Here is a 25,822-nt window from a genome sequence, read left to right on the forward strand (position 1 = left end):
CACTTTGCACACTAGCTTTATTCTCTCTGGCTGACTGTCCCCATGAGGTATGTTTCTCTTAGGAAGGAGAAAAGAGGGAACAGATGTTGGGTAGGCAACCTACAGTGTGTATAACAGGTACTATGGTTGGTCCAGCTTGAGTCAGGTGCCCACTCATTGACCAATCACTGTGCCTTGGAAGAGGCATCACATAAGAAGATGGCAGCACCCACTGACACCTTAAGGTGAAGAAGTGGTGAAAATGATACAGTTCCGCCAAACAAGGGAACTGTGCCCAGAAGAATAAAGAGATCATCTATTAGTTATCTATTGCTGCTAATTACCCCCAAATTCAGTGGCTTAAAACAACAAATATTTACTATTTAAGAGTTTAGGGTGTGGCTTAGCTGGGTGTCTCTGACTCAAACCTTGTCTGTCACAAGGTTGCAGTCAAGGTGTTGGCCAGGGTACAGTCATCTTGAGGCTCGATGGGAGCAGACCTGCTTCCAAGCTCACTCACGTGGCAGTTGGCAGGCCTCAGGTCCTTCCTGGCTGTTGGCCAGAGACATCAGTCCCTTGACATGTAGGTCTTTCCATAGGACAGCTCACAATATGGCAACTGGTTCTCCTCAGAGCAAGTGAAAGAGCCAGAGAGGGCACCCAAGACAGAAGCCACGGCCTTTTTGTAACCTCATCTCTGGGGTGACATTGTACCACTTTTGTTGTATTCTTTGTTAGAAGTGAGTCGCTACGTTCAGCCCACATTCAAGGCGAGGGGACATGAAGACCAGGAGGTGGAGATCATTGGGGACCATTTTACAGGCTGCCTACAATAGGTTCTGAGCAGGTAATACAATAAAAGCCCACTATACTCAGCAGTGACACGTTGAATCTAAAAAGTGGTAATTACAATCTAAAAAAAACAAGCTGAGTCTGTAGAAAAACCTTGAGATTATGATGGCACTACAACGAGGATGTTAATATAAAATGTGCTAACAGGTGGCAGTAATGCATACATAAGGGTTTGAAAATTTGTTTTTATGAAATATGAAACGGATACAAAGTGATATTATAAAATACATTTAAGATATAAAGAATAGTGATAAAATGAAGATATATGACCACACCACCCAGTGTAAGAAAAAGGGATGACCGTTACTTTTGAAGTTTCCAATGCCCCCCCTCCCCTCCCCACCCCACGGAGGTCACCATCACCCTGAACTTCGTGATCATTATTCACTTGCTCTTCTTCATCATTTTACTGCAGATGTTTGTACCCTTACACAAGATATTGTTTGGTTTTTCCCTGCTTCTGACTTTATATAAAGAGAATCATACTGTATGTATTTCTCCGTGATTTGCTTCTTTCACTCAAGATTATGTTTCTGAGATTTATCCATTTGATGTGTTCACACTTATGGTTTCAATTTGACTCAAACTTCACTAAACTCTTCATATATCACTCTAGTACAAGAGCAAACTCAATTTCACCATTTGAGTCACAAGTTTTCTCTTCACTTTTATATATGACACTGATGGCTATACCACAATTCATCTGTCAATGTATCGATGGACATTTGGGTTAGTTCCATATTTCTGCGACATAAATTGTGCTGCTATGAACATCACTGAATGTGTTTCCTGATATACTTGGGCAAAAGTTTCTCCAGGGGATACACCCGGGAAAGGAACTGCTGGATCAAAGGCATATGAATACTCAGCTTTAAGAGATGATGCCAAATTGTTTTCCAAAGTGGTTGTAGTGATTTACACTCCTATCAGCAGTGGATAAACGTTCTGGTTGTTCCAAATTCTGTCCAATATTTGATATTGTCTGACTTTTAAATTTTTGCCAATCTGGAAGGTACAAAATGGAATTTCATTGAGGTTTTGATTTGCATTTCACACATGAGATGTATTTTTTAAACCACATTGGCAAGTGTAACCCAGTGATCAAATGTGACTCTGAATTCTATACTCAAGTTTTAGCCATCATCCATGTCATTATTTACAAATTGTTGTTACCGTAACTAATCATCATACCCGTGCAAATTCTTTGATTATAAGTTAAATGCAAAGAATCAAGATTTGTAATAATAACTTAGTGTAATGCCTATGTTGCAAACTGGTATAAGGTGTAGACATTCAAATGGTGAATAAAGAAAATTCTCATGGGCATTGTTCTCCTTTTGTATTTATTTTGATATATTAAGTGAAGGCAAGGGGAAAAGTGAGTCACACACATCTAGTTCATACACCATCTCTGCTGCCCTACAGGCTATACAAGCAAAAAAAGGAGTGGCTCGTTAGACAAATTTTGCTCCTGTACAGACCCCAGCACATGGTGGTGCTTTTAAAGTCTTAAGTAGAATTTGTATACTCAGAGATTCACAGTGAAGTGTTAGTAAAAGAATTACTTTCCTTAGATGTTACTCAGTATGTTACTCAACGTGTTACTCAACGTTGGATTGTAAACGTGCTGAAGTTGGAACTGATTGAATTGTTAAACTTAGTGAGGTCACATCTGATTGGACTACACCCAAGAAACATGTTCCAGGGCAAGTCAAAGTTCCAAGTATAACACCAGCTGCAAATGGGCAAGAAATCATGTGATCAGTAATAGCTGGTGTCAGCCTGTTCTTAGAGGCAGAGCTGAAGAAATGGAACCTGCCAGGCACTTGGGTTAACGATGAGATCAGCCTGGACCGCGGCTGTCTGAGTGGGCCTGCTTTGGTATGGAGACAAGCAGTGACAGTACAGACAGTGGAAGCTGGGTGCTCCTAATGTTGCCCTTCGAGCTTCCTTCTGTCAAAGCCATCACAGAAAATACATCAAGATGACTGCTACTCATGTATTGTTGGAGTATAAACTTACAACATTTTCGAAAAGCAATTTAGCACAGTAATCAAGAACTTAAACATGTTCCTATTTTTTCATCATGTAATTCCAACCTTAGGAATCTGCCCAATCAGTTGGGTTATTGTGGGTGAAATAAATTCATTAGAATTATCTCAAGAAACATTAAGAGGCTACAGACACAGACACCCAGGAAAGTTTAAACATCCCAGCCTCGGGAAGTGCACACCTGGGAGCAGCTGTTGGTTTGGCCAGCCCTGGGAACTCAACAGGAGTGGGTTCTCAACCTGCTACCTCTTCTCACAGAACCCGGCTACCTCCTCTCTGCTCTAGCTTTTCTTTACCACCCGACTCCCGTTTATTTAGTTTCTACAGCCCCAATCATCTTCCGGCAAGACTACCTCTTGCTTGACTTTCCCTGCATGTCCTTGTTTGAACTCTTGAGAAAGGGAATCTGATTGGCCAGATCGTCTTTCCAGGAGAGAAATGGGTCTTCGGCCAGTCAATGGATTGGCTGCCCTTGGATCAGATGTCCTTCCGTGGTCCAATCAGCTGGGGCTAAGAGGGGACAGCCCATAGCCGCTCAGTGTGAAGACCGGGGTGGGGACAGTTTTCCTTGTAAAGGATTTTGGGCCGGCGAACTCTGTAATGGACATGTTTACAAAAGGAACCCAAGAAAACGATGCAGAGATGGGACCAAGAGGTGCATTAAAGTGCTTTTATAGCGCGCGCGCACACACACACACGTTGAAAAACCCCGATGTTCACCAACGAAGTAGTATGATAAATTCTGGGCTGCCTAGCTATAGAACAATGAGCAGCTAATGCAATGACTTTGAAGAACATTGAAGAACATGGGGAAATGCTCACAAAATAATAATAATGAAAAAGCAGGCCATAAAACCACATATATAGTATGATCAGAATTTTCTACGAAAAAACGGCACGTTTATTTTCCAATCTCTAAGGGAAAGTCAGCGGGTGAGTGGCGCGATAACCGGTGTGTTACACGTTCTTTATTTCGTCATACAGCTTTCAAATGTTCCATAATGAACAGATATTTTTATAATGAGGGAAAATACCAAGCATTTGTTCAAGTCCACGTTCCTTCATTTTAACTGGGCCCTCGAGGCGGGCCGGCTCTCTCTCGCTCCCTCCCTCGGCTCTCAGCCCAGGGGGCGCGGGGGCTCCCCCACCTTCTACGGCGCCCACGCCCCGCCGCGCTGCCCTCGCTCCGCCTTCTCGCCTGTGCCCGCGCGTCTCTTCCTCCTGTCTTGAAATTTTTCACTTTTCGGGACTGTCCACAGTTTTTACAGCACACCGCTCTTCGCATCAAAAAGGCCGGCACAGAAAGCTCGGTGCCCGGCAAGCGGCGCCAGCGCGCCCCCGCTCGGGCCGGGCCAGGCTCCTGCGCGGGCTCTTTCCGGACGCGCCCTCCCGGGGCCCCGCCGCTTCCGCCCCGGACTCTGCCCCGCGCCCCTGCTCCCGGCCGGCCATGGCTCGGCTGCGCTTCTCAGCCAATGTGTCGTGGCTGTTCCCCGAGCTCCCCAACCTCCCCGCGCGGCTCCGGGCCGCGGGCAGCTCGGGCTTCGAGGCCGCCGAGGTCGGCTGGCCGTACGCGGAGCCGCCAGAGGCGCTGGTGCGCGCGGCGCGGGAAGCGGGGCTGCGGATGGTGCTGATCAACACGCCCCCGGGTGCGCCGCGGGGCTCGGGGCGGGGGCGGGGGTGCAGGGTGCCCGACCTGGGGGCTGAGGCCCGTTCTCTCCGCAGGAGACCGAGAGAAGGGGGAAATGGGGCTGGGGGCCGTTCCCGGGGGGCAGGCGGCCTTCCGAGAGGGGCTGGAGCAGGCCGTGCTGTACGCCAAGGCTCTGGGCTGTCCCAGGTATCCTAGCCTCTCCTCCCCGCTCTGTGACCCAAGACCCTGCCGCACGTTCGTTCGGGGTCTGAGAGACTCAGGAGTCTGAGCGAACCGGCCGTTCTCCACGCCTTCAGTCCTGGTCCTTTGTAAAACTGCCTTTTGTAGTTATCTGTCAGTGTGTCGTTCTCAGTTTGCAGCTCTGTCATGCTCACCTCACGCTGGGATCCCACGCTGGGAGCTCGGTGTGACCAGGGAGATAGCAAAGTAAACGTAGGGAGCGAGCCATCTGAGGACAGGTCAATTCAAGGAGGCTGTGGGAGCAGAGGAGGAGCCTAACTGGGATCAGAGAAAGCTTCTCGCAGGTGGTGATGTTGGACTGGGTCTTGAAGGAGTGGGCATTTGCTTCCCTCCTCCTAGGCAAGGGTGCAGTGGCCAGAGGCAAAAGGAGGCTCCGTGTGTTCAGAGTTCACGAGGCTGGAGATGCTGGATGTGGCTGAGAAAGATCAAGTGGTGATGGGAGCAGGTGGAAGGCTCAAAGTGCGGCGATCAAATAAATGTCAAATCGTGCAGAGGGCAAATAGGCTGAGGAGGAACCAGCAACGAGGGGTCATTACTGGTGGGGGCGGGGACAGCCGGGAAGAAACTAGGAAACAGAGGCAAGGAGTCAGACAAGCAGCATGGAATTCTTGAGAAGGAAGGGTCATTTTTAAAAGGTGAGACTTAGACATGTTTATAGGCTGAGAAGGGACATGGAAAAGGAGACATTGAGTCAGCGGGAGCTAAGTGAGGGACTGAGGTCTTGGAGGCAGGAGGATGGGTTGACCCCCAAAGGGATCTGGGAAAGGGCCTGGCCTTGGGCTGACACAGGAGTGCCTGAGGGCGCTGGGACGCCTGAGCACCATGGCGAGGTGGTAGGGACTAGACACCTGGGGGAGGGCAGGGCTGGCATAGCCAGAAGGCGGCTGGAGGAGGTGCATGTAGGGAGCTGAGGGAGTGAAGGCCCGGGCTTCTAGGATGGACTCCACAGCCCCCTCCAGTCCCATTTTCCTCACAGGATTCACCTCATGGCCGGCCGAGTACCCCAGGGGGCGGATCGAGCAGCAGTCAGGGGTGAAATGGAGACCGTTTTTCTGGAGAACCTGAGGCACGCCGCTGGGATTTTGGCTCAGGTGAGGCAGTGAAAACACATATAGACACACACTTACACGAGTGTGTGTGTGTGTGTGTGTGTGTGTGTGTGTGTGTGGAGGGGGCGCACAGTATGGGGAGCGATGAGGCACAAGGCTGGGCACTGGCCTAGGTCAGAGAGACTGGTGAGCTGCTTGACAAGTGAGTGAGTGATGGGAGACAAACCTGGGGGAGAGCTGTGTTCACAGATCCAACATGGTGCTAGGAGAACCTCGTGGGACTGCTGGAGCCCATCAACACCCGTGTCACTGACCCCCAGTACTTCCTGGATACGCCCCAGCAGGGTAGGACCCCCAGCCTGTCCTTCCCCCGTCCCTTTGATTCTTGTGCTCTCCTCGAGTCTCATGGCCCCCTCCCTGGTTTCCTTCCCAGCGGCAGCCATCTTGCAGAAGGTGGGAAGACCCAACCTCCAGCTACAAATGGTAAGCGGAAGAAAGGGAGTGCTTCTCAGAAGGCCCATGTTATCAAATCTGGGAAGAATGGTGGGGCCTGAGGGGTCTCTGACTGTGGCAGTCTCTGCCCCAGGACATATTCCACTGGCAGATCATGGATGGGAACCTGACAGGAAACATCCGGGAGTTTCTGCCCATCGTTGGTGAGAGGGGTCCCTTTCTTTGCTCCTTCCCAGTCTGCTGTGCTACTTCCTCTGTCCTCTTACTCTTTCAGCCCCCCGCATCTGTCCCTCAGGCCTCAGCAGGAGCCTGGGGCCCCACATCCACCCATATCTGTTCCCAGGGCATGTGCAGGTGGCACAGGTCCCAGGCCGGGGGGAGCCTGGCAGCCCTGGAGAGCTGAACTTCCCCTATCTGTTCCAACTGCTGGAAGATGAAGGCTACAAAGGCTACGTAGGCTGCGAGTACCAGCCTCAAGGTGAGGGGTGGGCTGAGGTGCCAGGCTTGCCCCTGGGGAAGGGAGCTCTGGAGGGACAGGGGCTCTTTTTCTCCTCATGAGTTGAGATGCCACTGCCTCCCCCTCCCCTCAGGAGACACAGTAGAAGGCCTGAGTTGGCTCCATTCATACTGGGATAGGCGGGGCCATCCACAGGCCAGCCAGTGAGGTCCTGCACCCCACCCGCATGCCTCTGTGGGACAGTGAGTTGAGCATCCTGAGTCTCCTCGGAATTAAAGACACCCTGCTGAACATTTCCTATGCGTGTTATTGTTGGGGACACACAGTGTCTAAACCTTCAGTTTCTCCGGGTTGCTTCCCTCCTGTTGAGAAGGGACATACAGCGCATGCTCACGTCCTCCAGTCTGTGCCAGTGTTGCTGTGGAGATGGGAGAGCTTTTGAGCCCACCTCCTCATGTACAGATGAGAAACCAAAGGTCCGAGAACAAAGGGATTTGCCTGTGGTCACAGGTGCTTGAAAAGCAGAGCTGGGGTTGGAACCAACGTGTCTCATCTCAATGGCAATGTCCAGCAGTGACGTCCCAGTGGGAAATGAAGGCCAGAGGGCTCAAGATGGGGAGTGGAAGGCAGAGGCGGGTAGCTGACAGCAATCAAAGACTTGGAGGCAGGATTCAGGCAGAAGAGCTCTAAGGGGTGAGTGCTTGCCACCTGGTGTGAAGAATTCCTGGGACTCTACCAGGTAAGCAGAAAGAGGAGTCCCTTTCTGGAAGGGCCCAGGGAGTTGACCTGACCTTCTGGAGCCCTGGGCTGGTCAGCAGCTGTGAGTGTTCAGGGAGGGCAGCCCCTGCTACCAGGCTGCAGCTGCAGACCCCCAAGATAGATTCCCAAAGCCTTTGGTGTCCCTCAGTGTCCACGCTTGCCCTGGGGCCGAGAAGGGCTGGTCAGTTCTGCTTCAAGTAGGCAATCTTATAGATCCATGATTCGAGGAACAGTGACATTCAGCAGCCCCTCCCTCAGAGGAGGCGGGTCCACAGGGTGAAACAGGCTGTGTTGATGACAGACTCAAGGTGGTGGTAGGTGGAGACCAGCTGGGCAGGGGGGCTCTCGCTGTCCTGGGGCTGTACCGGGAAGGGCTCTCGGAAAACCACTGTCAGAGACTGGGGAACATGGTGGGGGTGCAGTGGTGAGAAGAGGGCAGGGTGGGCACCCCAACCTTGGCAGGCTCTGGAGTGAGCATTTCGGGGACAGCCTCCCACTAGGCTGACACAAAGCCCCTCACCCCCTGTTCTCACCGTCTTTCCCAAGTGGGAATCCAGAAACACTAGCACAAAACAGTCAGTGAACTTCTGATTCAGCACAACCTGCAGAAAAGACAAAATGAGGTGGGGAGTGAGGTTTGTCTCACCTGAGGAGGCACAATCCCTCCTTGAGGGCATCCTGGAAGTGGGAGCAGGCTGAGGAAAGCTGGCTTCCATCACCACACCTGACCCCACCTGCACTCCACAGTCACCCAGGACCTCATCTCCAAATCGAACCTCAGTCCTCACCCTTGCTGGCTCCTGGTCGGCCTGCGCAGCCTCATCAGAATGAGGAGGGGGCGCTTGACTGGAAGGTTCCTGATATTTATCTAGAGGGCCTATGCAAAGCTGGCACAGTGAAGCCCATCAATGAAGGAGAGTTCTCTACCTTTGACACGGCCCCTCCTGTTCTGTCCTTGTATATCTCTGACCTCCCTTGGGACTGTCCCCTTATGTCTGTCTGTCCCTGATGCTCAGCTCTGTGATCTCTCCCTGGGCAATTTCTTCTACTCCCAAGGCTTCAGTGACCACCTGTTCATGCAGATGCTGCCTAGATCTCTCTCTCCTGAGCTCCAATCCCGATGGCCATAGACCTTCTAGACCATGGTCCTGGAAGGTCCTCATGGACCTCAGACTCAACTCATCCCCCAAACCACTCCTGCTTCAGCATTCTCACTGCCCACAGGAGCACCCCCATCTACTCACACCTGCCTACAGCTTTATCCTAAACTAACCTCGGTTTCTCTGGATGACCCTTTGCAAAACCTTGAAACTGACCTTCCCCACAAGCACGCTGTTGCAGAACCCCTCACCACAGACCAACTCCTATTTTTCCCTTTGAAGTCTTCTTTTTTTGTTGTTGTTGTGAGGAAGATCAGCCCTGAGCTAACATCTGCCAATCCTCCTCTTTTTGCTGAGGAAGACTGGCCCTGGGCTAACATCCATGCCTATCTTCCTCTACTTTATATGGGATGCCGCCACAGCATGGCTTGACAAGCGGTGCGTCGGTGCGCACCCGGGATCCGAACCGGCGAACCCTGGGGCCGCCGCAGCTGAGCGTGTGCGCTTAACCACTTGTGCCACCGGGCTGGCCCCCTGAAGTCTTCTCTTGAACGACTCCTCTCCTGAACCACTGCTCTTGCTAGGCCCATCTCTTTAGTCTCTTAATCCCCACATCCATGCCCAGCACCATAGCTTCTGTTCTTCCCAGCAGTGCTTTCAACCTCTAACGTGCTGGGGATCTGGCTAAAGGCAGGTTCTGAGTCCATAGGTCTGGAGAGGGGCCTGAGAGTTTGCATTTGGCAAGCTACCAGGAGGGAGGCTGATGCTGCTGGTGTGAGGACCACACTTCGGGTAACAAGGCTTTAAAGCCCGAGAGGTCCTTTCTGGGTCTGCAGTCTCCAAGGCCAGCCACTGATGCTGAGGTTCCGGAGCTTGGCCCTCAGATCTCTAGCCAAGGATTGTGTTTCTGTCAGCCTCTGAGGGCACAGCTCTAGGTTGTTCTTAGTGCTCAGAGGGCTTCATATTTATCGGTAGTCCCATTCCATCTAGGCCTCCCTCCAGAGCAGAGCCTGTTTCATCAGGCTGGGGCTCCTTGATGGGGGACACCTGTCATCTTTCTCATGAGAATTTCTGCTGTGTCTCTCCTTTCAGAGGAGGGTCAGGGGGACTTACCAGGTACTGCGTTCCCAAGTCTGGGCTCTGGAAATGGCGACAGCTCTGGGGAAAGCGGCTTAGGAGAACCTTGATCAGGCTCTGGTACCAGGAGACCGTCATAGACAGGAAGCAGTCCTGGGGGAGGGTCCACAGGCCTGGATTTGCTGTCCCAGAGCCACCTCTGAGACCCCTGCACCCCCTACTCTGGCTGCTTGGGGAATTCCTAGCATCCATCCCAGCCCCTTCTGGAACCCACAGCCCCTTACCAGCTGGGGGTCAATGTCCCCAATGGATTTGGCATGGACTGCTTCCAGGAGCTCCTCCAGCTCAGCCAGGGCCAGGCGCCCCCCTAGCCGCAGCCGGTCAGGCCCTGGTGGCTCTAGCAAGAAGAGGCGCTTCCAGAGGGTGTCCCGACGGCAGTGCCCTCCAGCCAGCCGCACCAGCTGAGCCAGCCGTGCCCGTGCCACGCCCACCTCTGCAGCCAATGGGGGGAATTGGGGAGCTGGTCCAGGGGCCAGAACAACCCCTGAGGCCTCCCCAGGGCTACCAGCTGAGCTCCCAGGAGCCTCTGGCTCAGGGGGAAGTCTGGGTGGCTTCCGGAACCGGTGCAGGTCAGCAGTGAGTCTGGGGAAGAGCTCTCGTTGGCTAGTGAGCACCACGAAGAACTGCAGCCTGGGGTCAGGAGGGGAGCAGGAGTGTGGTGGTCACAGCCTGAGACATACAGGGTAAGGGCGCGGGGGTCGCAGCTGGGCAATGGGCACGTTCAAGGGGATGTGCTCACCGCAGAACATGCCGCTCGGCTTCTCCTTGCTCCTCAAAAGGTGCAGCACAGTGACAGACAAGCAGAGAAACATCAAAATCATCCTGGTGACGAAGTCCCTCCGAGTCCAGGTAGGAGCCAGAGCTGTGCAGTGGGGGTGGAGAGATGTCAACCCTGAGGTTCTAATGAAACCTACCCATCCCTTCTGCCCAAGAAAACATGGGTCTCCCTACTGCAAGGATGGCCCCGACCTCTGCTCCACCAGAGTGCACGCTGGCGTCCCTTCTCCGCCTTACCTGTGCCACGCTGACACCAGGGCATATTCAATATGTTCCGGGCCCCCTGGCCGGGCCATCCGCAATGGCTTCATGTGGTAGGAGCTGGCATGGTCAGCCACGTAGTTGTACAGCTGGTGGGCAGCAATGAGTGGTGTTGGGAGCTCCAGTGTCCCTGAGGGCAAGTCACAGGAGACACTGAACCTGGGACAGACACACTGATCTGGTGGGGTGGAGGGATAGGAGTCCTTAAGGCTCTGATTGACAGGCAGACTGGCTCAGGCCTCAAGCTTTCTGGGGAGCTCCTAAGTTCCTGTGGAACATCGAGATGGGACGAGTGGCTCAGGACAGACAGAGGGCAGGGTCCACATGACACAGGATCTAACCTTTGATATGAAACAGACTGTGACGAACTTAAGACAGAGACATGGTGCCAGGGTCCAGGTGATATGAGGCGACTGACAATATGGGATAGGAGATGCAGAGACAAGATATGGCCCCAAGCAGCGGGCCCACTGGCCCTGGCTCGGGGACACCTTGTGGTCTGTTCTTTTTCTGGTTCACTAGTTGCCCTTGGGCACCAACCTTGGTAAATGTGATTGCGGCCGAAGTGGGGCCCATCGGGGTGGTGGGCGAGGAAGTGTCGCAGGAAGGTGGTGAGGTGGTAGCCGTGCCGCAGTGCCAGGTGGGCGCCCAGCACATGCTGGTGCACGAGGCGCAGGTGGAAGTCATAGCTGAATGAGTGCACGTGCATCAGGTCTCGCACCTTGTCGCACTCCTCCGTGAAGAGCATGGACAGCTGGGGAGGCGGCAGCAGGGGGCTGGGTTAGGAAACGGCAGCACAGGCTGCTCAGCACATTCCTATTTCCCTCGCTCTTGCACTGGAAAAGGCAGCTCAAGATTCACCCTGTTGCTGTGGGCCCCTCTGCCAGAATAGCTTCTGTGGGAAGCCCTCCTCGTTATATTCTCTTCTTCATACTGTGTTGTAATTCTCTGTTTACATGAAACTGACTATCTTCAGAGATGGGCCTTTTTACCCTGTATCCCAGAGTCCACTGAAGTCTGGCACAGATTCAGTGACGCAACAGATACTTGCTGAGTGCCTACCACGTGCCTACCTGGTGCTGCTCTAGCTGCCGGGATACACTGGGGACAGAAACAAATCCCTCTCATTCTGGTGGTGGGGAGATAAGACAGTGAACATTAGAGTAGCTGAGTACACAGTATGTTAGGAGATGGTGTTATGGGAAATCAAGGAGTAAAGCAGCTACAGTTTTAAACGGGTGGTGCGGGTAGGCCAGGTGTGTAATCACTTACTGTAGAAAGTTTTTCTTGGCCCCTCCCCATCTCTCCAGCTTATCTTCCCATCAAGCTACTCACTCTTCCAGGTACATCACATATTCTCTCTGTGCTTTTGTACCTGATCTTCTCTTTGCCTGGAACACTGCTCTTCCCGATCCCCAGTCCTGGCTAACTCCTACTCAAGCATAAAGCTTCATCTGGGACATCCTGCCAAGGCTAGGCTAGGGTGGGCCTCCTCTAATTGATCTGTGAGTGAATGCATGAATGAACCACTGAGGGAGGAAGAAGGGAAGGCAGAGACACGGAGCTGGTGCTTCTCTTGGTGGAAATCACCATTTCTGAAAGTGTGTTAACAATTGAATCTGTGGTGCTGAATGGCAGAATCTACCTGACCACTCCACTGGGAGCACTGGGCAGAGGAGTTAACAGGAAAGGAAATAAATGACTGGAGAAGAAGCAATAGCCTGGGAGGCAGAGTAGCTGCAGGACCTTGGGTAAGTCACAACCCCTCAGCTTCAGTTTCCTCATCTACCAGGAGACCAAGTAAAGGTCTTCATAAAGCTAGAGGCAGTATGATAGACTGCAGTAGCCAAGAAGGAGCCTCAGAGTCAGAGCCCAGTACTGCCACTGACTAGCTGTGTGCCCGGGGGCAAATTACTTAACCTCCATGAACCTCAGTTTCCTTATCTGTACAGTAGGAGTAAAACTCTCCTTTTTCCTTAGTATGTATGCTAAGGACTTACTAAACAATAGCAATATCAAAGCCATTTAGAAATCTAAGCAGGGTTTGAGATTAGATAAGTAGCAGCAGAGAGAGCTAAGCTGGATGGCGATCAGTGGGCAGAGAAGCCAGGACTTCAGGAAGTTCAGGAGAGTGACGGGGGTGGGTCCTTCCCTCCAATACTACAGCGAGCTGGGAAAGCCTACTGCCCGTCCAGAGCTCCCTTCTGAGCACTCTGGCCCAGGAAGGTTACTACACATAAAGTCACCCAGGTTTTCTGGATCACATTATCCTGTGATGACTAGACTAGGTATCCACACCCAAGTTAAAGGCAACCATCTATGGACGGGGTATGAGCTGTCCAGATATGAAAGAAGTCTGTGTTGTCTGTACTGGAGGGTGACAGACAGGGCCCAGGCAAATCTTGATCTCTCAGAAACTAAATGTGAGGCACAAAGAAGGCCCAGGCCCCTGTAGAGCATGCCTGGCAACCTGAAGGAGTGGAACTAACTCAAGTACAGGGGGCTGCAGGTCCCTGACCTCACTTGATCCTCTGAGCCATCTTGAGCACTCTGAGTGCTGAGCCCTCATGGGGTACAGAGGCCCTGCATTGAGGCAGACAGTCAGGGACACAAATAACAACTAAGTGACTGGGGTACCCTGTGTGGGTGGGAACTCTAGTCTACCTTCTAAGTGTTAGTGACTATACTGACAATGCCAGGTTGTCCCCATCTCTAGGTTAGACCAGGACTCCCCAGGGCACCGACCTACCCATGTGTCAGATTACCTACTACACTCAAGTGTCCTCACTGTCTAAACATCTGTGGTTATGGATCAACCACAGCACCAGGCTGTCAGTGCTAGAGTGACCACAGGCTGGACCAGTCACTGTGCTGGAATGCCTTCTGCCCTCCTGCTACAGCTGAAAACAGCTCTGGACCACCTGCAGAGTGATACTGGTGGATGGTCCAGTCACAGCACCAGAATGATCACTGACCCAGCCAGCCCAGAGCATCAGATCATCACTGGGCCAGACAGCCCACGCACTACTCGTACTGGCCACAGCACACTGAGGATGAACTGACCATGCCTGAGACCCCATATTCCTCTGTCCCTGCCACATACCTGAGAGTTGACAGCTTGCCCCATGGGGATTCGGGAACATTCCAGGGCAAACTGTTTGACACAGAAGTAACAGCCCTGGAGAGAGGATGAAGATGAGGTCAGGAGGGCAAGAGACAGCTGGGTCTGGCTCCCCACTCAGTGTTCCTCCTGCTCACCTGGAAAGCCAGCTCCATGAGGATGATGCCCCCGGGCAGTGCCCGCTGCAGGTGGTAGGTGGTGACCAGAGAACCAGTGCTCTGAAGAAAGGAAAAAGACTGGGGCTCAGAGGCAAGGATTGGGAGTTCACCGAGCCCCAGACGAGCAGGGAAGAAGTCCCTTGGGTCAGTGACTTTAATGGTGTCAGGCTGGGATCAACGACTTTAGTCATTACCCAGGGTCATTGACCTCAGGCCTCAGGAAAATAATTCAGGCTCAGTGACACTGGTATCGTTGATTTCACTGTCAGGGAAGGTACATGATGACGTGTTACCTTGGGGCTCCCATCAGTCTTGGTTTTAGGGCAGGAGAAGGAGCCCCGACCCTCTGCTCCAAGGATAGCCATGGCCCGCAGCCGGCTGGTGCTGCAGACAAGAAAGAGGGACAAGAGCATGAGGCAGGCCAGTGGAGTGGAGGATTACGGCTATCAGACCCAGAATCCACTTCATGTGCAATTGTGTGCACAAGAGGAGACAGGCCCGGAGACAGGGAGGACCTGCTTGAGGCGCCCAGGTGAGTGAGTGGCAAGGCTAGGACTGGAGTCCAGGTCTAGATTGCAGGGCAGGGCTCTCTGCACAGCAGCATGTGCTTTAAGGGGAAGTGGGCAGTGCTCAGTGGGGAGGTGCAGACCAGGCCTCTCTATGAGAGGATGAGGGTAGGGCTGGAGGCCGCTGTGACCATGGGGAGACACCCCCTAGGGGATGGAGAGGTCTGCTTATTGGGGGCAGCAGGGAGGGAGAGAGTGATGTGTGTGAGATTTCATTAGAAAGCTGAAGGAGATGCTTGATGCCCTGCTCAGGTACTTTCCTCTTTGGACTGGGGGATGGCAGTCTCAGCATTCCACAGGCCCCTGCTCTTCATTTCTCAACTCAGACGCAAGGGGAGAAGAGAGCAGGGAGGTCACTGTGGCCAAGGACGTAACAGAAAGGGCGAGTGAGACCCACTCCTTACACTCAGGAGCTATACTTCCAGGATGCTTGCTCTGGTGTCAAAGCCTCTGCGACAAGAAATGTCCCATTTAATCCTCAAGGAAATCGAGATGAGACCTGACTAGTGATTGGTGATAGTTAAGGCTGGTGAGAAAGGAAGGCCCAACTTTTTAAGGTTTGCTCTGGAAACAAACCTTTTAACCTAGTGTCTTTTATTTTAAAAAGGAATTCAGATTCTGGGAAGAATATAACTGAATGGAAAGTATACGAACTAAGTCTCTCCAAGGAGCTCCTACAGCTGAGACCTGGCTGGCAAGGGCAGCAAGCTGAGCTCCTCCTTGGAGTCTGTCCCTGAGAAATGAGAGGGGCGGGGTCCCGGAGTCGCAGGCCTATCCTCTCTTCCTAAGTTCTGAAAAAGGTGGAGAGATGGTGACAAAAACACTAAGGAGTTGGAATTGGCTTTCCTGGCCAAGGTGGTGTCTTGAGTAAGGAAGTACAATTTATAATTACTAGCTTGAAAAGGCATCAAAGTGAAATAGCGGGGAGAAAATAAACTCACAAATCTGGAGACACGAAAGTAACTGTATACCAGGAACAGATATTTTACCATAGAGCCACTAGGAGGGGCTGGGAACACAGAATCTGGAGGCTCAGATGTTGAGAGGAGCAGAGAGCAGGGGCCACAGAGAAGGGAATTTGGGATTTGACACAGGATGGGAAAGGTGGTTGTGGAGTTCTCACTGGGCTCTGGAGAGATGGAAGGTCGTGACAGAGGGGCTGTCTACTTCCCAAGACTCAGACCTCTCATTACTGGCCAGTGAGTAACATGACCAAGAATAGGCCAGAGGACAGTGATGCAAGCAGGGCCAGTGCAGGGGTCCTTGGTAAGGGAAAAAACTAACCTTGCCGAGAAAAGGACTTCCCAGGCCAGGAACCGTGTAAAATCTCAGGAGAGGTCAATGGGTGACCAGGACAGCAATCATTAAGACCAGGTCCAGAAGCTTAGGAGCATGTACCAGATTCATGTGTGTGGATATATATCAGCATGTAAGCACAGAAGAGATAGGTGGGCACCAGCTCTGTGAAAATGTACACAGTTCTGTGTATGGACACGGCCATGAGTTCCACAGGCTGTGTCAGGTTTACAGGATGTGTGTGAGGGCTGCATGCAAGTGTCCAAGATCCTCATGTATGTGTGCTGGCCCAGCAGGATGAACAGGCACAAGGCCTGAGTTGTCCAAGTGGGCCCAAGGAAGGGCGTGTGGGGCCTCACCTGCAGTGGAGAAGGAGAAGATGAGGCAAGGAATAGGCGGGCTCACCTGCGGGCAGGCGAGGGGGGCCGCAGCGGCACCAGCACAAAGCCCATGCTCTGCAGATACTGCACATACTGCTGCAGGAAAGCCAAGCTCAGCTCCTTCAGCCAAGGCTCCTCACGGGCGCCAGGCAGAGGCACATCCGAGGATTCGCAGCTTGTGGGCACCTCACGGCTCCCAGATCCTGACTCAGGGCGATGGCGCCGCTGTGGGAATGGAGATTCAGGAAGGCTCTACCCACTGTCAAACACTCTACTGGGGGTGGAGGAATGGAGATCACTGTGGGGTAAAGGGAAGTCCCATGGGAGAAATCCAGGAGCCTTGAGCCTCACCTGCCCCTCAGGGGGCCCAGAGGTCTCTGGGGGCCCATGCAGCCAGGCAGCTGGGTCGAAGAGCAGGGCTGTGGCACAGTAATGCACCAGGCGGGATGACTGCTTCAGGGTCTCCAGCTCCCCAGCCTGGGGAAATGGGGCAGTGAGCACTAGAGTGGTGGCCAGGGAAGGGTCACAGGATGCTCCTGGAGGACACGGGTTTCGGTCACTCACACTGATGGGCATGTTGGCTGGGGCGGAACGCTGCTGCCAGGTTACAAACAAGTTCTCCATCTTCATCTGGCGCTCCAGCTCTGGGGGTTGGAGATAGTAGTAGTGACCCCAGGAGCTGCCGCTCCTCTCCCTCCCAGACTCCACAGATTGCCCCTGCCGGCTGCCCAGCCCAGTGCCCTCACCTCTGCGCTCTGTCATCTTGATCTCTAGGAACTGTTGTCCATGATAGGTGACAGGATCAGGGGGCCTGGGCACAGGGCCGAGTGAGGAGCTGGGGCGGGCAGCTGTGATATCCCTCAGAGCCTCATCGAAGGGGAATGTGTCCAAAGGATGGGGGCCCCCACCCCGAGAGGACCCACTCAGCCGGCCCTGCTCGCGGCTCAGGGGGGGACTTGCACTCCGGATGAGGCTCTCTGCTTCCATGGTGGGCAGCAGGAACGGGTTTGGCTCCTGAGAGAGATGGAGCCTCACAATGTGTTCATGGCCTTTGCCCTCAGACCCTCTCTCCCACCCCGTGGCCTCCTCTCTGACTCTCCCTCCCCGCTATTGCTGCCCTCAGTCTGTCCTCTTCCCCTGCTTCTGAGCTGGTACTTCCTTTAACCGACCACTCAGGAGCCAGAACTGGAGGAGGGAGCAGCACCTTTTCATCCCGCACTGGGAAGTCCAACTGGCCATAATGATGGAAGAGTCCAAGCTTCTGGCTGAGGAGGCAGAAGATGAGATGGGCGCGCGCATTCTGCCACTGCACGAGGCGAACCAGTGCTCGGCCCAATGCTGCCCCCAGGTCTGGAGCCCAGTTGTAGGTCAGCAGCTGTAGCTGGAAGTCAGGGGTCAGAGTCAGTGGGATCACAGAACCCCTTCTCCCACCCAGCCCCTGGCCCCATATCTACCTTCTTGTCCAAGACCTCCAGCAGCAAGAACCGCTGCCGGGGAGCATTTCGGCCCAAACTCCCGTCGCCTCCTGGCTCGAAGCGCTGCACAGCTTTGGCAGCTATAGGGTGGTAGAGGGGCAAAATGGGGGTGTGGGGGCAGATCCCCCTTGACCTCACCCTGCCCCCTGCAGGGTCAGAGACCACATGATCAGTCAGTCTGAACACACCCTCCCCAAGGCCGTGCCCTCACCCTGCTGGGTTGGTCTCCTCCACTGCAAGAAATTCCTTCCCAGAAGCAGCAGATGCCGCTCAGCTGCTGGGCGGGGAGTTGGGCCCAGCTGTCCAAGCGAACAAGGGCTGAAGATCTCTGGCTCTGAACCCCTAGTGGGAGGGAGGGACGGACAGAAAGCAGACCATCCCTGGTCCCATTCCTTGGCCATCACCTCCCTGGGCCTAAGCCCCCACTCGCCAACAAAGCCTCCATGAGACCCCAAACTCACAAATGCTGCTCAAAGATGCGGACACTTGTGTCTCCTGCCATTGAGGTGACCAGAGTAGTGAATTCAGACAGGACGGATGGGAGGAGGAACCGGGACACCATGTGGGTGGAGATCCTGGACACTGAGGCACAACCTGGATCCAGAGCAGAGCAGTCACGGTGGGGCTGTGGGACAGGGACCAGGCCACAGGGTTGAGGAAGGGAGAGGGGGGCTGGGCTCTCACCAATCTGAGCCATAAACTCCATCCAGCGCTGAGTGACACGAGCAAACACAGGCTGCAGGGTCCCCACCTCGCCCTCCTCTAGCTGTGTGGTCCGGCGTCTGAGACAGCAGGAGTAAGAACCTCACACCCATAAGTGACATGGGTGTGTTTACACAAACCCAATACCCACCTGTGACTTCATACCACACGCTCCCACGACACACCACCACAACACACATACACACCTCTGTCTCTGGGCTCCAGAATCTGGGCCTGGTGCCCGCTCAGTTCCACCAGGAGTCCGAACACTTTCAGTTTTGTGACGCCTCCGGCCCCGAGAGTCTTCTGGCCGATCCAGGACAATGTCATCGGTTGTTTTGGGGGAACCCAAGTCCCCACATTCTGTTTTACTCTGGGGGGAATGCAGTGAATGAGGAGGGGCTATTGGGAAGCGGGAAGGGGTGGAGGATGGAGGCGTTGTGGAATGGCAATGAGAGCCTGCAGGATTTGGAGGCCGGGTTCAGGCCCTGGCTTCACTGGAGCTGACCAGGCAGGCTTGGGCAGGCTGCTCAACTTTCCTGAGCCTCAGCCGCCTCACTGGTAAAGCCCTGGTTCTCTTGCAGGCTGCTGTGAGGGTCCAACAGGAAAAGTGGAAGTGAAGGCCCTTAATAAGCTGAGGCTCTCTCTGCATCAGTGAGAACTCGCCACGTTCTGTAAACCCCTATCCAAGGGACAGGGGAGTTTTATGTAACAGAAGATCTGGGGCAAGGCCTGTAGGGCAGGGTAGGGGGAGCCGGGAGGCAGGCAAGAAGGTAGATGCCAACTTCACCACCTCCTCCCGTTCTCCCTTTACCAGCATATCCCAGAAGCTCCGCCGGCCGGCTTTGCTGGGGGGAGTCCCAGGCTCCCCAGGGCCAGAGCCAGGAGGAAAGGGGCCAGCTCGGCCTGCAGGGCTCTTGGTTTCCAACGGCCCGTTCCTGAGACCTCCTGTAGGCACCACACATTACAGACTCCCATCACTAACCATCAATCCCCATTCTAGACAACCTAACCCCAAGACTGGTATGAGAGGGACTTGCCACTTAACTCTACCTGTTAGTGAATGACAGTATATGCAACTGACAGTGCATGGCTGCATGTGTGTGTGTGAAGTGAGTTCCTAACGGCAGATCCCTCTCTAAGCGGGTGACCAACTGCATGCGCACATCTGCTGGCTGTCACCTTGCTGATGCAGGGAAGCTAATGGACAATCATGAATGTGTATTTCAGATGGGGACTCGGAGATGTCTTTCTAGACTGCCACCTCTGCACCCTCACCTGAAAGAAACACTGTCTTGCCTGGATCTGTGACCTGGACTCTGCATACCTGGAGAGGTGTCCTCTGTACATAGTGAGGCTGCCAGCAGCTGCAGCTCCATGATGGCATCAGCTAGGGCCTGGCGAGCTGCTCCTCGGAGCTTCTCCTCCAGCTGCACAATACTGATGTTCCCCTTTTCCCACACATCCAATCGAAGCCGTGGGGCCCCATTCTGAGCTGAAGGAAAGAATGGGGGGTCTCTTGGGGGTGCCCCTAGTTCCCACAGCATTAACTGAACACCCCCTCCTCTGACCAAGCTGCCCCACCTGAAGAACTGTCCAGTGTGACTGAGCAGCGAGTGACCTGAGTCAGCTGCTCAAATTCCTCCTCTTGCAGTAGGTCTGGGGGCCCCGGAGAAGAGGGGGGCCACGATGCCAGTGAGATGGGGGCCCCTCCCTCGTCCACAAAGGCTAGAGTGATGCAGGCGACCCCTGGATAGAAATCCACAGGAAGGCTCAGGTCTGCGACTTCCAGACCCCTGCCCCGCCCAGATCCCCCTCAGATGCAAGGCTGGGAAAGGCCCTCTCAGCCACGAGACAGGAAAAAAGGCTTTCCCCCACACTTGGTAGTGCCACAGGCCTGGGCCTTGCACTGTACCTTTGCCCCCTGTGCCCTGTCCACCAGGCTTGTTATACAAGTAGATATCCAAGTCGGGGAGGCCACCGTGTGGTGGGAGTGGATGCTGGGGAGAGAACAGCCACAGGACACTAAGACTGGGAAAATGAACAAAAGCCATCAGGGGATGGGTGTCCACCATGGGGAATGGGAGACAGGCACACATAGGGCACAGGAGACCCAAGCAGATAATAAAGGTTGGGGGGCCTGGGTGTACACAGGGCCATGGGCAGAGGTACACATGGGCTACCCATAGAAAACAGTCATACTGTAAGGTGTCTGTGGGGGCGGGGACTGGGTGCACATTGGTGTGGAGGTGGGTGGAATCTCACCTGGAAGTGGTTCCGGCTGTTGCTGTCTGTGTACTTGGGAGAGTGAAGGAAGATGAGCAGGTTCTGCCGCAGGTACCAGGCCAGGGCAGGAAGCCAGGGCCTGCAGGAGCAGGGTAGGGCCAGATGCAGCACCTCTGAGGGGAGACTTCCGGGGGGCTGGATGAACTGCAGAGAGCAGGAAGGGGGGTCAGAGCTCAGCGGAAAGGTTCCAGCTGAGACTGTCCCTGCCCCTGCAGCTGAGCCATGGAGGGATGGTGGAGTCTGGGAGGGAGCTGACCTCCACATCAGCTGGTGTCAGCTTGCAGTTCCGAACAAGCATGACTGTGATGACATCCAGCGTGGCCTCATCCAGGCGCCGACGCAGAACCCGCACTAGCTCATCTGTGATCTCAGGACCTTGACACAGTCACGGTGGGAAGCTAGAGACACTGGGAGAGGATCCAGCTACCCCCACACTGGCCCTTAAACCCCAGACTCAAACATTCTCCCACACACCGGAGGCAGCCAGCACTAGGTTCTAGTTCTGCCAACCTACTCACTGTGTGACTGTGGACAAGTGAGTCTTACCTCCCAAAGCCTTGGTGCCCTCATCCATTAAATGAGAATAATAATAGCATCTACCTCATATGTAACAGTCTTAGCCCAAGATCTGGTACACATTAACTGAGCCATAAATATTAGCTGGAGAGTCTAGTTGCCTACTGGACACTCCAAGCTCAACAACTCCCAAACTGAACCCAGTATCTTCACCCCAAACCCACCCCTTGTATCCGTGGAACCACCTTCTGTTCACACAGTCACCCAGGCTAGATACCCGGTGGGTGTCAACCTTAATGGCTCCTCTTCCCCAAGCTGCATTTCAATCAGCTACAGGTCCTAACTCCTAAACATCACAGGAGCCTATCCTTTCCCACCCAGCTCCTGCTTGTGGGAAGCCCAGAGCACAGCATGAGCTGGAGTGGGCGGCTCTAAGAGAAGTCCCAGAGGATTCTGGAACTTCGTCTGCTTCCCCTCCTACCCTCTCCTCGCAGTCCTTACCAGCCTGCCCTACGCCATGCACCAGCAGCTGGATATGTCTGTCCACTTGGCCCACAGGACGAGCAGCATCTGAACCACGGCTGGAAGCCATGTCCAGGGGAGAACGAGGACCCTGCAGGGAAACTCTGGTCAGGGCCCGGCTCCAGGGAGCCAAGTATGAGGGGAGCACAGGGGCATCTGAGTGGGGGTGATACATGCCAAGGCTTCCTCAGAGTAGATGGGCTCCTGGCTTCGGGACAGAGCTAGGGAGGGGGGCAGAGCATCCCCTTCCCATGGCCGCTCACTGCAGGACGTCTCCAGGAGCCTGGGAAAGAGTGGCAATGTCTTTGGAAATACCTTCTCCTGTGCCATCCCTGACCCACGCTTTACCCCATCTTCCCAGGGCCCACATACCGAAGATAGTACACAGCCTTCGTTGCTCGCTCCTGATAAACAAACATATTCTTCCGGTTCACCACGGAGAAGGCATTGAGCACTGAGCGCAGGGCCTGGATGGCTGTGGGAGCAGCATGGGCTCAGGAAACCCGCTTGTCCAGATTCCCCCCCAAACACTCCACCCACCCTCTCATGCCAATCACCTACCCCGAGAGACCCCCATGCTGGGCCCCATTTTGAGGCGTGAGTGGACTCGAATCACAGTTCCCCACACAACGTCACAGGAGAAATGGCCGGGGACAAACTGCATTGTGGCTGCTAGGTACCCTCGGGGTGCACAGCTCTCATCAGCAGCATAATCTGGGGTAAGGGAGACAGCGGGTCAGAAACAGGACATAGCCCTCTGCCCTCACAGACTTCTCACCTGTGAACTGGCCTACCTGTCCTCACTCCCTTGACTCTTCAGCCCTGTCTTACCCGGCAGGGGAAGGATGGTCATTTGGGGTAAGAAGGCAGGACCATGCCCTTAGGAAGACAAGTCACAGCACGAAGCTTTTCAGAACTATCTCAGGGAGACGTGGAAAAGAAGCTAAGAAGAGGTGTCAGGAAAGGCAAAGCATGAGAAAATCCTGAAGACAATGCCAAGACACTCTGACCCTGTCATAATATAATACATAATATAGAATCTATACCCCATCTGTGTACTCACTGGGAGTTGCAACAATAACCCCATTAAAACAAAAAGGGTATAACTGCTTACACACACCTGCTTCAGAGTGGGGGAAAATTATGTCCTGTGCTTTGGAGGACAGCCACCCCGAAGAACCCAAAGGGCAGTGTGGCAGCATGCAAGAGCCCACGGCCACAGTCCAGTGCCTTGTTTGACCCTTTCCAGGTTGATAAAGAACCTTCCTGTAGGTCAAAGGTGGCAATTTGGTGGCAATTTGAGAAGCTGCTGCCAGATGTGAGCGGCGTATAGGACACCCAGGAGGCTGCAGAGTCTAGAAGGGAATGCTGGTTGCTAAGGGTTTCGACGAAACCATATGAAGAGACTAAAATGAGGAAGGGCTGTGTCTGGGTTCTGAGTGGTCTTATATCTCAGGCTGCTGGAAGTCATTTTGAAGTAAAAGTGCTTGGCTGTCCTAGCTCATGTCCAATTTGCAGAAGATGCCTTCAAAATCCTGGGAAGTCCACTAATTATGGGGACTCTGCTTTGATATGGAGTACATTCCAGGATGTGCTGAGAGACACACTCTCCTAGAGCTGTTAGGAATGTTCGTCTACAGACTTGCTGAGACTATTAAAAGTAAGGAGTGGTCTGATTTTACTTTTAAACCAGAAGGGAAAACTACAAAGGAATGGCATGATTTGGCTTTCCTCTATGAGTTGGGGTGAGAGGTCAGCAGGAGTAAGAGAAGGGAGAAGTGTGGAGACTTTAATTACCATCTCAAGTAGATTCACATGTTTCCTAAGCATGACCGGAAATCTCAGAAATCCCAAAGGGGTCCCATGCCTGGCTGTCTGGAAGGACAGCCAATCAGAAGGCAAATCCTTCTACTGGACCTCAGGCTCTGCCCCTCTGGTCTTCTCTCACTTGTGAACTGGCCTACTTGTCCACGCTCCCCCTGACTCCTCGGCCCCGTCTACTACGCAGGGGAAAGATGGTCATTTTGGAAAACAAGGCAGGGCCAGGCAGAGGCATGCCCTTAGGAAGACAGGCCACAGCTGATGCCCCTCCCATGACCCCTTCCTGCCTATATACTTCAACCTCTCCCTCTACTGGTTCTTTCCCTGTGCAATATATTATTTATTTATTTTTTTCCTCCAAAGCCCCAGTAGATAGTTGTATGTCATAGTTGCACAGCCTTCTAGTTGCTGTATGTGGGACACGGCCTCAGCATGGCCGGAGAAGCGGTGTGTCGGTGTGCGCCTGGGATCTGAACCCGCGCCCCCAGCAGCGGAGCGCGTGCACTTAACCGCTAAGCCAGGGGGCCGGCCCTCCCTGTGCAATATAAATATGCTCAGGTCTCTACCTTATTTTAAAACTCCTGCCTTGCCCCCCATTTAGTTCCTGCCATATCTATTTTGTCTCTCCCTTCCCTGCCAAGCTACTTGAAATAGTCGTCACTCTCTGCTCCACCTATCTAACATCTTTCACTTTTTAGTTTCCTCTGGTTTCTATTCCCATCTCTCCACTGAAAGTACTTGCACTAAAGTCACTAATGAATTCACAACAGCCAAATACAGCGATCTTTTTGTGTCCTCTCCACCTTCCCCTCCCTGTGTTACTTGACACAGATGACCAAGTAATGGTGACTCTGCCCTCAGCTTCTCACCAAAGTGTTGGATAAAGGAAAGGTCAGCAGCACCCTGTGAGGGAGGATCCTGGGTGGGACCTCACCATCACTGGGCAGCGGTACCCGCTGACGGGAGTGGAAGGGGGTCTCGCTGCGCCATAGATCTTCTTCACTCTCAGCCACCAGAAGAGAGTTACACACATGACTATCATGAAGGTCCTGAAGCAGCAGCCGCTGGGGGAAGGAGGAACAAGGTATCAGGGAGCTGAAATACTCCCTCATAAATTGGTGGTGGTGGTGAGGGGTGATCAGAGGTGAGAGAGAATACCCATTATTACTGGGGGTCAGAGGTCAAAAAGAGCATCAGTAATCACGAGGCAGTCAGAGATGCTGTCTGACAATCACTGGGCTCAGGGATCTGAGTGCTGAACCCCAGTGAGGAACACTTGGCCCCTCTCTTTGCCAGAATCTGTTCACCATCCTTCCGGTCTCAGCTTCTTCCAAGAAGCTTTCCTTGACACTTCAGATGGTCTGATCCCTGTGCTCTTATAGCAGTCTCTACTTTTCCTCTGTAGAAGTCTTCACAATTGTAATGGAAATAATGTGTGTAATTTAGTTGTCCAATGTCTACCTCCCCCCTTAACACAAGCTCCAGAGAGTCAGGGTTACCCTCTGTTTCACTCATTGTTACATCCCTAATGCCAGCACAGTGTGACGAGAAGAACACTTCACAGTCACTGGGACGGTATGAGAGTGACCCAAAATACTGGGGTGGGTTAGTAAGAGCTCCTCAGTTTGTAGGGAGTCGGGGGAGTAATAGCATCCCTCTAACTGGGGGTCAAAGAAAATGTCCAAGAGGGATCAACAACCTCTAAAGGTCAAGTTCCTGGAAACTCCTTCCTCATCTAGGCTGTGTCCAAGCCTGGGGAGCCCTGCCCCCGGCTGCCCCTTACCTGGTTGACCTCCCTGCAGATCTCCCCAACTCGCCTCACCAGGAGCTGCTGCAGGTGGCGACACGTGGTGCCTGGCCCCTCGTCCTCCCGGATCAGGCTCCTGGGAGGGAGGGATGGATCAGACACAGAACTGCAGTGAGGAGGGAGTTGAGTGGGGAGGTCATGGGAGCTGGGGCCAAGAGGAACCATGAAAAATGAAGTAGGACTGGACAAAGGAAAGTAAACATGATGGAAAACTGGAAAGACGGAATTCTCAATAACAATCCTGGAAGCCTAAGCTCCGTGCTTGACGCACCAGCTCCCATGTGGGCACCACACTGAGGCTTCTGTCATGTAGCTTACCTCTTCTTTATTCTCAGATCTTCTTTATCAGAATGGTGGTCTTCCCTTCCCTTAACCCCACCCTACCCCCGTGATTAGAGCAGTATTTAA

At 53.5% G+C, this 25,822-nt stretch overlaps 2 protein-coding genes across 10 annotated transcripts in view; one reads left to right on the top strand and one right to left on the bottom strand.

Moving 5' to 3' along the window:
- The first annotated feature begins 4,247 nt into the window (after nucleotides 1-4,247).
- Nucleotides 4,248-7,026, top strand: HYI (hydroxypyruvate isomerase (putative)). Of its 3 annotated transcripts, XM_004441973.3 has the most exons (8): nucleotides 4,250-4,529; nucleotides 4,606-4,717; nucleotides 5,748-5,862; nucleotides 6,087-6,165; nucleotides 6,254-6,303; nucleotides 6,407-6,476; nucleotides 6,617-6,751; nucleotides 6,864-7,026. In XM_004441973.3, the coding sequence occupies exons 1-8, from the start codon at nucleotides 4,331-4,333 to the stop codon at nucleotides 6,935-6,937; spliced, it is 834 nt and encodes a 277-aa protein (XP_004442030.2). In that variant the 5' UTR covers nucleotides 4,250-4,330; the 3' UTR covers nucleotides 6,938-7,026. The 3 variants fall into 3 exon arrangements, 2 of the variants coding, with proteins under 2 accessions (XP_087302250.1, XP_004442030.2); XM_087446124.1 differs by lacking the exon at nucleotides 6,407-6,476 and having other exon boundaries at nucleotides 4,248-4,529; nucleotides 6,070-6,165; nucleotides 6,548-6,751; XR_015555767.1 differs by lacking the exon at nucleotides 6,407-6,476 and having other exon boundaries at nucleotides 4,249-4,529; nucleotides 6,548-6,751.
- SZT2 (SZT2 subunit of KICSTOR complex) overlaps nucleotides 7,018-25,822 on the bottom strand; it is a 56,490-nt gene continuing 37,685 nt past the window's right edge. For 6 of the 7 annotated variants that reach the window (XM_087446108.1, XM_087446111.1, XM_087446112.1 and 3 more), the window contains 32 exons: nucleotides 25,391-25,490; nucleotides 24,542-24,671; nucleotides 22,348-22,500; nucleotides 22,159-22,261; nucleotides 21,964-22,069; nucleotides 21,766-21,877; nucleotides 21,005-21,123; nucleotides 20,728-20,892; nucleotides 20,378-20,462; nucleotides 20,047-20,211; nucleotides 19,790-19,957; nucleotides 19,277-19,410; nucleotides 18,669-18,835; nucleotides 18,445-18,542; nucleotides 18,222-18,354; nucleotides 17,972-18,102; nucleotides 17,740-17,840; nucleotides 17,490-17,666; nucleotides 17,032-17,299; nucleotides 16,850-16,929; nucleotides 16,637-16,762; nucleotides 16,311-16,510; nucleotides 14,337-14,427; nucleotides 14,023-14,103; nucleotides 13,868-13,942; nucleotides 11,305-11,518; nucleotides 10,741-10,894; nucleotides 10,466-10,588; nucleotides 9,951-10,356; nucleotides 9,703-9,819; nucleotides 8,023-8,091; nucleotides 7,018-7,887 (listed from right to left, as the gene is read on the bottom strand). In XM_087446108.1, coding sequence (XP_087302234.1) covers nucleotides 7,744-7,887; nucleotides 8,023-8,091; nucleotides 9,703-9,819; nucleotides 9,951-10,356; nucleotides 10,466-10,588; nucleotides 10,741-10,894; nucleotides 11,305-11,518; nucleotides 13,868-13,942; nucleotides 14,023-14,103; nucleotides 14,337-14,427; nucleotides 16,311-16,510; nucleotides 16,637-16,762; nucleotides 16,850-16,929; nucleotides 17,032-17,299; nucleotides 17,490-17,666; nucleotides 17,740-17,840; nucleotides 17,972-18,102; nucleotides 18,222-18,354; nucleotides 18,445-18,542; nucleotides 18,669-18,835; nucleotides 19,277-19,410; nucleotides 19,790-19,957; nucleotides 20,047-20,211; nucleotides 20,378-20,462; nucleotides 20,728-20,892; nucleotides 21,005-21,123; nucleotides 21,766-21,877; nucleotides 21,964-22,069; nucleotides 22,159-22,261; nucleotides 22,348-22,500; nucleotides 24,542-24,671; nucleotides 25,391-25,490 — 4,495 coding nt within the window. In that variant the 3' untranslated portion in view covers nucleotides 7,018-7,743. The remainder of the gene's footprint in view (nucleotides 7,888-8,022; nucleotides 8,092-9,702; nucleotides 9,820-9,950; nucleotides 10,357-10,465; nucleotides 10,589-10,740; nucleotides 10,895-11,304; nucleotides 11,519-13,867; nucleotides 13,943-14,022; nucleotides 14,104-14,336; nucleotides 14,428-16,310; nucleotides 16,511-16,636; nucleotides 16,763-16,849; nucleotides 16,930-17,031; nucleotides 17,300-17,489; nucleotides 17,667-17,739; nucleotides 17,841-17,971; nucleotides 18,103-18,221; nucleotides 18,355-18,444; nucleotides 18,543-18,668; nucleotides 18,836-19,276; nucleotides 19,411-19,789; nucleotides 19,958-20,046; nucleotides 20,212-20,377; nucleotides 20,463-20,727; nucleotides 20,893-21,004; nucleotides 21,124-21,765; nucleotides 21,878-21,963; nucleotides 22,070-22,158; nucleotides 22,262-22,347; nucleotides 22,501-24,541; nucleotides 24,672-25,390; nucleotides 25,491-25,822) is intronic. The other variant, XM_087446110.1, reaches the window with a different exon arrangement.

Source organism: Ceratotherium simum, chromosome 22 (assembly GCF_057802395.1).
Source record: "Ceratotherium simum simum isolate JZ-2026a chromosome 22, ASM5780239v1, whole genome shotgun sequence".
Taxonomy (NCBI): Eukaryota; Metazoa; Chordata; class Mammalia; order Perissodactyla; family Rhinocerotidae; genus Ceratotherium; species Ceratotherium simum.